The 14,284-nt window shown below is 44.5% G+C and overlaps 1 protein-coding gene across 2 annotated transcripts; it reads right to left on the bottom strand.

The window, feature by feature from the left end:
• Positions 1-657: 657 nt before the first annotated feature.
• On the bottom strand, positions 658-13,647 carry LOC103756493 (3 beta-hydroxysteroid dehydrogenase/Delta 5-->4-isomerase-like). Of its 2 annotated transcripts, XM_025895322.1 has the most exons (4): positions 12,994-13,647; positions 8,699-8,863; positions 5,813-6,565; positions 658-911 (listed from the first exon to the last, which is right to left on the bottom strand). In XM_025895322.1, exons 1-4 carry the CDS (start codon positions 13,145-13,147, stop codon positions 742-744), a joined length of 1,242 nt encoding a protein of 413 aa, XP_025751107.1. In that variant the 5' UTR covers positions 13,148-13,647; the 3' UTR covers positions 658-741. The 2 variants fall into 2 exon arrangements, with proteins under 2 accessions (XP_025751107.1, XP_017930026.1); XM_018074537.1 differs by lacking the exon at positions 658-911 and having other exon boundaries at positions 5,579-6,565; positions 12,994-13,643.
• Positions 13,648-14,284: the final 637 nt, after the last annotated feature.

Below are 14,284 nucleotides of genomic sequence, written 5' to 3'. Positions count from 1 at the left end.
CCAACTACCCTCCATTAGCCTATATTAATGATACCAGTGTCAATCAAGTATTTATGATACTGACATGATAGCCACTTTTGCTTCTGTTCCTCTGGCACTTCTTCAGTATTCCGAAATTTATGAAAAATATACATTAATAGAGTTCCTGTTCCCTTTTAGCAAGCAAAACTCTCTGTCCTCTCTAGTGACAAATTATTTAACAGCAAGTGGTGGTCTTTAAACTTAGCTTTTTGCACCTGCTGGAACCAGAAGTCATTAATTTGTCTGTAGCATGTAATTATCGCTGCCATATCTTTGCTACTTCTTCCTTTTCTGCATACCTGTAGGTAAATAAACACCTTTCCAGCAAAGGAACCTTAACTTTTTTCTTTTCCAGTGTGTTTACAGAAGCAAAATTTTTCTTACTGACTGCTCCCCTGCTGACAGTGGAGCTTCATTGATAACCAATAGCTTGCTTACTGATTGCCAAACAAACTAATTAAATTAGATGAATGGTACTGGTCAGCTAACTTAAAAATAAGGCTCTTACCGATCAAGTACATTTTGGTTGCCATTTTGCTAACCTGCCAGGTGTAAGAGTATATAAACAAGCAGCTACAAAGTAGAGTGAAGTGTAAATGTGCAGCAAATCAACCACTCTGCAGATTGTGTGCCTGTTCTCAGAATATCTTTATTAGCTTGTGTTTGTTATTGGGTAACAGCATGCACAGGCTCTCTCTGCTGAGCAGCAGAGTAATGTGTTCAGGTACCCATTCCCTCAGGATTTCGGTATTTTTTATTACAGGCACTCCACCATTTTGAGCAGACACCTGAAGTGAAAGACAACACAGATGCAAACCCGACGTTACTCAGGGTGTGTGGGTGCTTGGATCCATCTCTCCACTTCACCTTCTGCTGGCCCTCCCTGCACCCTAGCACCAAGAAAAAAACCAAAGAATTAATTAGAGGCATAAAAATCCCCACCACACCACAAAAACACAACTAAAAATAACTAATGTAAGCCTTATGTTTTCCTTCCTTTCCTGCTGTCAGGCAGGTTTTGCACCAGCAAGTGCTACAGGGAGCTGGATACAGCACCAGGGGGCTGCGAGAAACTCAGCACAGGGAGCCCTTTCTGCAAATTGAAGTATCTTCACCATGTTTGGGGTTTTGCCCTCACCTCGAGGTCTTATTTCACACTGGGGCATTGACCCACCAGCTGCTTGTGGCACTGGGCACCACCAGCCCCCTGATCTGGCAGCTCTCCGGGAAGAGCTTCCTGCGTCAACCCCCGAGGGAGCAGCAGGAGGAGTGGGCCAGGAGGGAGCCACCATCCTCCTACCCAGGCCCAACATCGAGGCTTCTCTCAAACACTTTCCCCACTGTGTTAACACTGGAGCTGAGGGAAGCGCCCAGGAGGCTGGTTCCCCTCAGGCTGCACTCCCACCCCACTGCTGTGGGGCAGAGTTTTCTTCACTTGGGTGGCAAGGCAAAGGGTCCTCCTCCCTGCCCTCCATCCCCTGGGGACTGTGTCTGCCATGCAGGATATGCACAGCTCAAATTTACTATGTGGTGGGATGAGGGATGGGGCAGTGATAATGCTGGGGCAGCCTGCAGGTTGAAGAGTATCCTCCCAATGGAGTGGTTGTCTAGGTGGTAATTCCTGCTGTTCTGAAGTCCCCTTCAGGGTTCATTCACAGTTGGTCTCCAGACAGAAGAAGAGCAGGAGCTGTGCATGGCCATTTTCAAGGCAGGGAGGGGATCTCTCCACCAACATCCCCAAAGACAAGGAATATATCAAAGTGATTCAGTACATTTGTAACATAAAGCCAACAAAGTCACTTCTCTGTTGAGTTTGCAGGCAAGTCCAGGGTATCATTAGTCATCAGAGATTAAGGATGGGAACAATTCTAAATCCTTGTGTGAAGAACAGGTGTTGCCCTCTGAGTCCAACCTTAAACTTGCCTTTAGTAAAGGCTCACAGTCTTTAAGTCCTTATGTTGCTTTCTTGCTGAGCACTCCTGCTGGCTTCATTAAGATGAGGAGGTAAATAATGGGAATGAAGATGAAGGTCCCCTGGCAGACAATCCTGAGAACGTGAAACAATATGAGACATTGCCAGAGGCATCTGAAGATAATGCTCTCCAGAGATGTAGCAAGGTAGAGGCCTATAAGAACCAGCACATGCCAGAGATGCACCAGAGAGCTCTCTGGGGAGACACAAGATGATGGTATTCATCTAGAACAGGCTCTTGAGGACCTCAGTGTCATCCTTCTCCACCCAGAAGATACTATAGGTGACAATCACTCTGGATACATGAGTCAGACATCAAATCTTCATCAGTGTGAGGTATCCCAGACAGAGAAACCCCACAAATGCCCCAAATGTAACAAGGGTGTCAGACGGAGCTCTGATTTGATTAAACACCAGAGAACTCACACAGGTGAGAAGCCCTTCATGTGCAGCAAGAGGTTAGCTCCCACTGGACTCCCACAGAAAAATACACACAGGAGAAAAACCCTACTTTTGTCTTGAATGTGGGAAAAGCTTCAAGTGAAACTCTCACTTGGGGAATCACCAGAAAACTCACAGTGGTGAGACTTCCTTCAAATACATGCAGTGTGGAAAAGGCTTCAGGGATTTCTCAGCACTCACTCAGCATCACGAAACCCACGCGGCTGAGAAGCCCTGTGTGTGTTCCCAATGTGGGAAGTGCTTCAAACAAAGAACTTACCCCAACAGACACCGGTGAGTCCACACAGGAGAAAACCTCTTTATGTGTGCTGAGTGTGGGAAGTGTTTTGAAAACAAGACACACCTCAAATAGAACTGTAAATCTCACCTGAAATGTAAATTTCACAGCATTTCTCGTGAGTCTATGAGCATTGGTGCATCACCTTTAAAAAAAACCTCAGTTATTAATTCTATGGTGTGAATAAAAGAAGGAAGAAATCACAAAGGCGAGAAGAAGGTCTCTGTCACAGTATGAATACCTTGCTGATGAGGTGTGGGGGGGTGTTAGAGAAGAAACACAAGTGGGGAATAAGCACTCTGTCAGCAGGAGTGGCTTGTCATGGGGATTGAAGGAAGGGATGTTGTATCAAGAAATAGGAAAGAAGCTCAGCAAAGAAGGAATTTAGCATTTATAAATCTGATTGTTAGGCACAAGGCTCCTGGAGACATTAAAAGGTCCCACTGTCTTACTGAGAAGGCAAAAATGGCAAAGTAAACTCTGGCAATGGGAGCTGGCATTTGGGAAAGAAGTCACTAAACTGCAGAAGAAAAATTGTCCTCTTTTCTCTCTGGCAGCATCTGTGGATATTTTAGGACTTCTGTTAAACCTGGGGAAAGATGTCCCAGTTTTCTGGTATATGTTGTAATATTCCAGCTCTTTGATGTGCTAAGTGCCTTCCCCTATTAAATAGCAGCTTTGCTTCTGTTGTTCTCTCCCGTCCTTTCCTGTTCTATTTCCATGTGCCTGGATTGCCCTTTCTATTCCTACTTCAGTGACAGACACATGGCTGCACCCCTCACTTTGGTCTCACTGAACATTAGGATGAAATATAATTAGCCTAGGAAAATGATGGATGTTACTGTGTTAAACACCTTTTTGCTTTTCTAAGCAGTGTTTGATAACCACCTTCAGCAGTGTTTTGTCTTATAAATCCTGAGAGCCTTATTCAACCCTGGAGGCAACTGTGTATATGTAAATACATGGACCTGACCTGTAGCTTTACTAGTAGCACTTAGAGGGCTGTGAATTCTGTGTACTTGGGAGTGTTTTGCAGGCTTGTGGCCAGCTCAGAGCCTTATTCCCAGAAACAGAGTGAAAGCTGGCAACTGGAAAGGAACAGGGTATGGGTGATGGTGACTGGAGGCCCATAGACTGCAAACAGAGAGACCCAGAGGGGAATGGAAATGGAAATAGAAATGAAGAGTTCTGGAGGGGAGCAGAGTATGTACAGAGGTGAATGGAAAGGAGGCTTTTGGTGAGAAAAGGAGGCAATGAAGTGCGCTCTTGGCAGGATTGCAGATGACACCAAAGTGGGGGAAACAGCTGACAGGCTTGAAGGCAAAGCTGCCTTTCAGAGCTGCAATGTGGGCTGAAGGAATAGGCCCACAAAAACCTGACAGAATTCACCAGGGACCGATGCAAAGTTGTGTGCTGGAGCTGGGGCTGACTGGCTGGGGGAAGCTCTGCTAAAAAATTCTGGAAGTCTTGGTAGACATCAAGCTGGATGTGAGGGAGCACTGTGCTTCAGCAGCAAAGGTGGTGGGACAGTATCCTAAGCTACGTCAACGGGAGCATAGCCAGCAAGTAGATGGAGGGCAATGATTATCCCCCTCTACTCAGCAACAGTTTGACATAATACAATGGAGGGAAACAGAGTGGGCTCAACGGAGATTGGAGGGGAAAAGATACACAAGAGGAGTGGAGTGAAACAGGGTGTGCATAGAGGGGTAGTTCTATTTTGCTGAGTGTTTACAAGGCCTTCAATGGAAGACTGGAAAACTTATCTCTGTGTCCTCAGAATATGACTGGAAGTTCTGGTGTCTGGTATTGTACTACTTCAGATCTCACACAGTTAACCAAAGATGTTACTAAAGCAAATAGTAATATTTGCACTGGGACTATCCAATGTCTAGGACACTGAATAATTGAACTCAGCACAGACTTTAAGTTGTCAGCATCTCTGGAACTGTGATTTATTTACATTAGTACTGAGTCAGGTAAAATGTTTCTGTTCACGCCATCCTGAACAGAACAGAGAAATTCCCATCTCTTAGAGTTGTTTTCAACGAGTGGGACATACACTGAAGAAACAAACACTGGATGACATCTGCTTGTTCAGACAAGATCTGCATTTTTGGCCTGAAAGTCAAGTTACACATTCTGCAGAAATTCAAATGGCCATCAGAGTAGAATGGGAACAGCACATGCGCACCTATCTGCTAAGGTTAGCCTTTGTTCCCAGCTGAAACCTGGTATTTGCATGATTTTTTTCTGCACTGTTTACTTTTTCTCAGTGTTCACAAATACTTTAACTCTGCAAAGGACCAAGGCTGTCCTGTAGTATTTTTCTCCCTTTCATTTTCTTGAAGCTGTTTGCTGGACACCCGTCAGATTTATTGCAAAATTTGTAACTAGGAAAATGAGAATTTACAAGGAAGTATTAACCTGACCAAATCTCCCCCTTCTCTCCCTCCACATACTGCCCTTACTGAAACTGTATTGCACTTTTGGCCTCACAATGCATACAGGGCTCAAAGTTTGACTGTCAGGTGAATGGCACAACACTTAAAAATTTGTAACAGCTTTTGCAATCAGGTGGCTTCTGCCTGCTGTATGTTTGGTAAGGCTGGCAAGCGACACTGAGTGAATAGGGTGTAGCTGAGTGGCACATATTTGTAAAGAGAAATCATAGTTCTAGGAAAAGTTGTGCTTTGGTGGAAAAGGTGGCTTGGAGTGAAAGAAGGGTTGATGTGTTCATACCGTGGATTTTGTGGAATCTTACAAAAGTAAATCTTTGTGCTGTAGAAGTGTGTGTGGACTATACAGTAAAGTTACCCTCATCAGCCTGTATTTGATAAGCAAACGAACATTTCACTTTTATTTATTCTGAGGTTGGGGGTGGGGGTGGGTCAGTGGGCTGTTACACAAAGTATTCTTTTAAATGCTTTGTGGTCCTCTGCTGCTGCTGCTGCTTCCACAGCTCTCCTCTAGCTCAAGGCCCTACTTGTTTAGCTGGGTTTCAGCTTCTCTTTAGGCTTAGGCAGCATTGCTTTGCAAGTACAGCCTTCGCTGGGGGATCACAGAGGCAATCCACTCACCAGTACACTGCTTGGCCTCTTCCCACGTGTAGCGGGGCACATAGCCAAAATCCTTTTGTGCTTTTCTATAAGAAAAGGTGAATGGAGTATTCAGGAGGGTGACCAGGTGACGGTTGGTGGAGGGGATGTATCTGACAAAGGGCCGGAGCAAGAAGCTCACGATCTCCAGCAGCAGTGAGAAGTAATACAACATTGTCAGAGGCATGGGGAGCTTGGGCTCGATTCCAAACCCCAGGTCCTTGGTCAGCTCGTAATTTAGATCTGCGTAGCTCATGTGAGGAGTGTCATCTGAGATGTAGTAGAACTTCCCCCTGACATGCTTGGCTTTCTGCGGGACTCTCAGGGCTTTGGCCGCCTGCACATGTGCCCAGGCGATATTCCCCACGTACACAGGGTTCACCAGAGCCTCCTTCCTGGAGAAGCGCAGGTAGACATTTTGGTTCAACAGGCACTTATCCAGATGACCTTGAAGAAACGGACATCCTTCTCCAAAAATGTACATGGATCTCAGGGCACAAGTCATCAGTGTGCCGCCATCCTTTAGCACCTGGCCATCTGCTTTCAGCACAGAATCCTCTGCCAGTCTCTTACTTTGGGCGTAAGGAAATTTTGATATGCTCTCATAAGCTGTATCTTCGTCACCATTGAAAATTGGGTCACCTCTGCAGTTTGGGCCTGTCACTTCTATGGTACTGGTGTATACGAAGTGCTGGACATTACAGCGGACACATGCCTCCAGCAGTAGCTGAGTACCTTCAAAAGTGAAACATGCAAGTCAATCTAGAGCTCCCAAAGTAGGAAAAAGAGGGCTTTTTAGATCAGAAACAACATCTCTGGCCTGAGCTTGGTCAGATCTCCTCTCTCTGCAGCTTGAAGAATCCTGTCCTGAACTGAGAAGTACGTTAAATGAAACCAAACCTGTTTAGATTATATTTCATTACTTTCTTTATTCCCTTCCTTTTAAAAATTTGCTTCCCTACCACCCTAAAAAGATATTTTTGCACTGAGGCATTGTGTGGCATGTGACAGAGAGGAAAGCCCTGCATCAGGCCGAGTTTAACTTGTTTGCTTCTGTTCTGCTTTGTGAACATCCACGTCTGATTTCTTGAAACATTTGTATTATAAAAGCTCTATTTTCTAGGAGAAACAAAACTTTCGTCCTACAAACCTATGAAGTACATAGCAGTCTTGGCTGGTCAGAAAGCCAGAAGAGCATCAGAGTGAAAGTGGAGGGAAACAGGGAAAAGAGGACAGCAGTATTTACTGACTGAGCTCAGGGTCAGTTTGCTCTGGGAGAAGGACTGGTGTGTGCTTTCATTCTAGCAAATGTTATCAGTAACCTTCACTGACCCAGTGGGCTTTTTTCACCCATGGGTAGGGAAGGGGGGGGGGTCAGACTTACAAAGCTTTCTGGTTTGGGGACATTTTAATATTTGTTTGATTATTTTTGTTGGGTTTATTATTATTTTTCCCCAGGGATTTAGGCAACACATTCTGCTGTGAAAAAAGTGATTGCAGCAGCAGTAGAGTCATAAAGACAGAGCTTTACAAATCCTCTTTCTGAACTACCAACCCTGTATATTTTCAAACTACCCGATGCACAGGTTTCCAGGAACTTGGCTCTCTGCTCTTCCTCCTGGCAGGGACCTAAAAGGCTGCCCACTGGTCTCTAATTTGTGGTCACTGACGATTTGTGGCTTTGACTGAGCAGAAATGAAAGGTTCTGGAAGCAGAAGATACTGGCAATAAGTCAGGCTAAAACAAGTAAAATGCCATCCACTCTTTTTAAGGTGCATGTAAGAGACAACTCGACTACAAAGAATTCTCTCTTGCTCTGAACACTGGTGAGTAGCCAATATTTGTAAAGTGGTGCCTGTAGAGGTATGTTCCTTATTTTTCTATGAAGAAGTCCTGTATTTGTGGGAGAGAGGAACAAAGAACTGGGAAAACTATCCATATAAACAAGAATGTCTTCCCCAGATCTTCCCCAAGTTGCTGAAGCAACACAGCCGGGGAGGTTCAGCATGCATACGGGTTGGGCAGTACCAGTTCTCTGAAAAGCATAGAGAATTTTGGGATCACAGAGAGGGGGGTGAAGTTGTTCTTTTAGGAAATACATTTAAATTTCCTGGCAACTGATGCTACACAGGCCATTCCTAGGCCAAAACCTTCCCCTTCACCTGATTTTTTCAAGAAGAACAAAGGTTCCTCAGTAGAAGGGGAGACCCCATCAGTGAGTCACTGAAACCCCTCCCTCCCACAGCTTTGAGTTTGTTGGGGAATTTTTAATTATAAACTCAAGGTGGGAGAGCCCTTGTTCCTCTCAACTGCCTTCTTGCACACCCAGACCTTATGGCAAATGGAAGGAAAAGAAGAAAAGGAAGAAGAAAAAGAATAGGAAGCAAAGAGCCACAGACTCTGGGATGTTATTGATGCAACATTGCTGTAACTGCAGTGTTTGTAAAAACTGAAAAATGTACACAGGCAGGGATGCTACGTGGAGAGGGAGAATAAGAACTGATTTCTGAGGTGGGCATTGGGATTTCAGAGGTGAATTGATTTCAGAAAGTTCCACTGAACATGGGCTTGTGACTACAGCCACTGAAGGCAGAGTCTGTGCAGATCTCAGGATGGGCATATGTAAGTGGTGCCAAGAGTGAACAATCCAGCAGTGCCCTGCATCAGGAGACTGGGTGTGGAGAGGCCCAGAACTGCATAGGGCTGCATGTATACACGCTTTGCACTCTTAGGTATGCCTGTGCAAGATGCAGAACAACACAGTTAGCTTGGCTCAAGGTAAACACACGTCAGGTGCTCCCTTTCCTGAGCAGATGGTGATCAGGACATAGTAGGCACAGGTTTGAGAAAGTTGCTTCACCTGCTCACCTGTTACATTGACTTCCCAGAGCAACTTCTTCTCTATGAGGCCCAGGGTGTCAATGAGGGAAGCCGTGTGGATGACGAGGGAGACCCCCTGACAGGCACGGTGTAGGAATGTCACATCTCGGATGTCCCCTTCCAGGATTTTCACCTCAGTCTTACCCTTGAACTCTGCAAGAGCAGCAGAAAATGAAGCAAAAGAGTTTACAGGCATCCTAAGAAGAGCTCTGAAAGGAGTGGTGAAGCACTGACCCTGGCTGGCAGGTGCTGACAGTCCCAGCACAGGAATGATATTTTAAGGCTGGTGGAACAGGAGGCATTTTCCAATGACTGTATTTTCAAGTGCTAATGGCAGTGCTATAAAGGTCTATGTTGCACTACCTACCACATATTTGGAGCCAATATTCAACACATTTCTTTCTTTTTTATATTTAAAGAGAAATATTTTCCACTGATAGCAAGATTCCTTCAGGTGCGACTATTTTAAAGTTCACAGGGGAGTAGCTTTGGCTACCCATGTCCTGAAGACTGTGTGGCTATAGATGTGTTAACCCAAGCCAGGCACTGCAAGCTCCTGTCTTCAAGGTGATGAATGATCTCTCTCCACCCACAGCATGTGAGCACAGAAATGTGTTCACACCTACTTTCTTCCCCTTGACCTTACCCATATTGCAGCTCTTCTAGTACATCACATACAGTTCTGACACATCTTTTTCTTGTACATTCACCAGGACTTATTGTGCTTTTTCCAGCTCTAGCTCTAGCTCCATTTCAGCATCTGTGCTGTGGGGTCATTTTTAGTATGTACATCTTATCTGAACTCTCAAGACTGTTCTCCTGAGCTATATCAGCCCTGGCTTGCTTTAACTCCTGATTTTTAAGCCCTGTCCCTCCACAGCAGCTAATGTATATGACCCTGGTCAGCTCTAGGTCTCAGAGCCATCCTTGCCCTACATTGTGCTGGACAGAAGCATCTTTTCTACAGCCCAGAACTACACCAACAAATGAGCCAGCACAAGATGATCACTTGGAGACATTTACAGTCTGAGCCAATGCTGCTCTCCTGGGAATTCAACTGGCCTGGCTGCAGCAATGCCATGAGAAAGGAGAGGACTTTCTCAGCATGACCCACAACTTTTAAGGAGGTGGTGTCATTACAGCGGGTCTTCTCGGAGACTCTGCTGTGGTTGCACTAGATGGCTCCCCAGGCACAGCTGCTGGGGAAGGACTCTGCAGCACAGGCAGATCCTCTGTCTTACTCCATAATCAAATGCCCCTTTTAGATAAGAGAAGAACCTGATCAATTTGTACAGCTTTTAGCCTCAGCCACATCTGAAATCTTGTGCATCACCAGCTCCAAAGCAAGCAGTATTTCATCCCGTGTCTTTATTATGAAACACTGAGAGAGGTAGCTGTTGGGATCTGGAACTGAGTGGGAATATCTTTAGGCATTCCTGTAAACTTCTTAGCTTGAATTTCTTAGTGTTCTTTTAGATAGGACCTAACATCTGTGAGGTGAAGCGTGGGGGAAGGCATTCCTCATGAGAGCTCTCCATTTTCCTGATTAACTGGATGGTTCATTAAAATGGTCTACTTCGTGTATTCATGGGAGAAAATTTAAAATTGCATATTATTTTAATTTGTAAAGAGTAAAGCAATTTATTTGCTTCTTTAGCTCAGAGAAGCTGAAATGTTTATTCTGTCCCCCTTTCAGCTACTTGGATGTTCAGCTACTTGTTTTCCACACTGCCTTTCTGTTTTGAATGCCCCGATAAAGGCAAATTAATGTCTGCAAGATTGAGCAAAAAGATAGCAATTTCTGGAAAAAGAGTTCTGGAAAAAACCCATCACATTCCTTCTCCCTTTACTTTCCTTCTATTTTGGATCAGTATTGGGTTAGCAGTGCAAAACCATTCAATGCTCAAGCATCACACAACCTATAAATGTGTCTCTGAAAAATGACATGAAAAGAGGGTTCAGGGAAGGAGGGAAGAGATGTGCAGAGGGGTGAGATAAGGCCAAGTGAGAAATCCTCTTGAGAACAATACTGGAGTTCTAACTTCGCCAGAAGTGCCAATGCAGTAGTGAACAAAAAAAGAATTGTGTTAAGTGGAAGACCAGGAAAGGCAGAAAGATAAATCTGAAGTGGGGATGGGATGTAGGAAACCCAAGGCACCGAACTACTGTGTTCAACCTGGCGTTCATTCTCAGCCACACAATGTCACTGGGTAGACTCCAGCTCACTCCAGCACTTGACATTAATTGGATCATCCTGAACTCCTCAGGGCTGTGGAAGAATGCTAATGCCACTATTCTACATAGATTGAATGCAGTGGTCAAGGTCTCAGCAGGAATGTTATTTGGTCGAAAGAGGAGTGTCCCTGAGTGTCTCTTGGCACAAGGAGCTGTAACTTGCACATACTCTTCTTTCTCTGCCCTGACTCTGCAAAGAGATTGCAAGTTCAAGGTGCTCAAGAGATTAGTGAGAAAAAAAACCACTCAGCTCTGCTCCTGGCTATTCAAGAAATCCAGATAACACCTGCTAGCAAGTAAAAGCCTCCACAGTAAAAATAATGCAGGTCAGAAGACTCCAGCCCTACAGGTTTTGTAGCAGCCCTGCACTTGGAATAGGAGTCACTGTGATAGAGAAGAGCTTGAAAGGGAATGGCAGGGCAATATTTCAGGTAGTCCCAAGCACAGGCTCTGGTAGGACACTTGAGGAGATGTAGCCACAAGGGCTGATCCAGACAAAGGAACTGCCAGTCAAAGTGCAGCAGTTCAAGTCTGTTTAAGCACATCTGGAATGCCAGCCTATGGTTCCTACTACAAGTTTATGGGGGAAAAAATGCTTTGATAATTGATTTTTCTCTACCTCCTGTGCTGGTCAGATAAGCAACAGGAATTTCAAAAGAATAGGAGAGAGGGTGTGTGGGCAGTGCTCAGTGGAGGAGGAAGGGAGGATAAGAAAAGAGGGCAGAAAGCTTGCCTATTAACAAAAAAAAAAGAAAAAATAACAGGGAAACCTTTGCTGCAACTCAGCCAAGATTGTGCCCACACAAACAATTGTTTTCACTCCCTAGAATTGTCCTCACAAAGCTCTTCTGGCCCAAAGCAGTGCAGATGCCTCTGTTGCTGTCCTGCTGCATCAGTGCTAAACTACACACACTCTGGCTTCCTCAGCCTCTACTACAGCTGCAGGTTTTGTCTCTGTGGAAATGCTCTGAAAATCAGAGTAGGAAGGGCTGCTGCAAGGCTCAGAGCCATCTAGCAAAGAAGTCTCAGTTCTATAAAATGATCATAAAGGCTTGTGCAATTTATACCAGGCTTATGGTGCACTGTTACTATTCTTTGATGATGTTTAAATGATTTATAGAAAGATTGAGGCTCTTTAGCAAATCATATGAAGATATTCCAAAAGGGTTCACATATATGTATAGAAAAAGAAGAGTCCTGAGGTGAAGATGTGATGAAGGAAAGCATTAATAAGTAAATGTAATGTAAGGACTTAAGACCTTGATTGAATTTTGGTCCCTCTGTGTCTTTTTATAGATATACTCAGTGTCTCAGGAAATGGGACATTTAAAACAATACTCTGAGCTGCTTTCCCTGCCACAGACTGTTTCTAACACTGGGCATATCACTCATTTGTGCTGTCTCCAATCCATTCAAGAAACCATAGTCCTTCCTTGCACTTTGCAAAGAGGTCCCGTCTCTTCTGCACTTAGCAGAAGTGTTCTACTCTCCAGAAAACTGTGGTGATGTTAATAACAACAATTTTTAAAATACCTCCTCACAGCTCTCAGTCAGAAGATCACTATTAACCAAACTAACCAAAGGTTGAAGAAAACTGTTAGAATTTGCACCCACAACTTTGTCACTGCATTCTAGTCTGGCATATCAGAGCCCAGCACAGCATGCTCTGGATAACACTGCCCTCCTGTCCACTATAGCAAAGCTTGTGTTTTCCTTTCTCCTGAGCCAAAGAGTGAGATTTTTACATTAATTTTGCTCTGTGGGTTTTGTTGTAAGAGAGGCCAGGTTGAAGACAGCCTGTTTACTGAATGAACAGTCTCTCTCTCCCAATCTAGAGAAGCCTCAGTGCCTGACAAGGAAAACTCTTGTTTTCATTTTACATCTGATTTCTGAACTGGAGGGAGAGGGAGGGATAAAGCAAGACTTCCTTGAAATAAAACCTCTATCTGCAAAGCTGGTTTGAAGGAGAGGATAAGACTTCCAAGCTATCCACGTGAGACAGCAACACATATACCTGCAACACACAGTCCTCATGAAATGGTACTTACTTTCAAATCTGCCGAGTGCTTCCTCACTAAAGGCTTTGTCCAGCAGTCTGATCTCAGCCAGAGCCTCCTCTTCTTCCAAAAGCAAGCGGACAATCCTCTGGCCAAGAAATCCTCCTGCTCCTGTCACCAGACAGCTTACCCCAGCCAGGGACATTGCTCTGGGTTGCTCCTCGGTGTCAAACTGGCTGTCTCTTGAGCTTAGGCAGGCTGGTTCACCTCCTGCCTGAGGGAACGAACATATGACATCAACCTCTGGAGTCTTTACAAATCAAAGGATGTTACCAGAAGGAGAGACTAATGAAAGACAAACTCTAATCTCTACAATAAGCAACAATATTTTAAGCATGTCTCACTTTTGATAGCTATTGCTATTCAGCAGTAGCTTACAGATTTTTTCATGCAAAGGAAAAATACTTTAAAACTAGTGTAAGTGAATTAAATTAACAAATCAGAAAATGCTTAAAATCAACTTCAATGCCAAACAAACCCCACAAAATTCTGCCTCAATCCTTGGTTCCACCTCTCTAACACGCAGAAGACTGTGGGGGAGATTTGCCTGTATTTATACACTGCAGAGCACTACCTCACTCATTTTGCTCCCCCTCCCTCTTGAGTGCCTCCTTTGCTGCAAAAGAATGTAATGCTTCCATACCCCCCCCACCACCCCTCACAAAGAGGAGAGCTCTGGATGCAGTGAGGTCTAAGCCTAGATGTCGTCCTGCAGCCCTAAATTCTAGGAGAGTAAACCCTCATGCTGATAATTCTCTCTAGCTTCACTTTCTTGTGTAATACAGTGTCAACATGGAGGTAGGGAGCATTAGAATTAAATGTAAATAGCAGGAGTGGCTATTTAGAGTGGTTTGAGGAGCAGACTCTATTTTTTGGGTAGTGTGCTTCCCCGTTATAGCATGGGCTCCTCACTCTGTGCAAAATCAAAAACTAACCTCTGGGATTTTGTGTTTGTATATACATTTTGTATACTACAGGCATTCAAGGTGATGAAATGGTTTAATGTACCATCAAAGACAAATTAAAGCTGCGGGAGATAAAGATTCACCTCTGGAAATGTCTGGTGTGAGTGTACCTAATTAAAACAATGCTGCTTGTTCCTCTGCAGTGAGCTGTGTTGTTTACATGTTCAAAACACAGAGAAAAGGCCCAGGTATTTCCCGCTTCTCCAGTTCTAGCAAAACTCTTTTCTAGTGTGAGACCAGAGCAGGGCTTAGGCATTAGCCTGAAGCTCCTAATACCTGCACTGCCTTCCTGGGTCTGTCAAGACGTGCTGGCTGCA

Source organism: Manacus vitellinus, unplaced genomic scaffold (genome assembly GCF_001715985.3).
Source record: "Manacus vitellinus isolate BGI_N305 unplaced genomic scaffold, ASM171598v3 scaffold_28_pilon, whole genome shotgun sequence".
NCBI lineage: Eukaryota > Metazoa > Chordata > Aves > Passeriformes > Pipridae > Manacus > Manacus vitellinus.
Note: the sequence above shows the minus strand (reverse complement) of the source record. Positions and strands in the feature narration are given on the sequence as shown.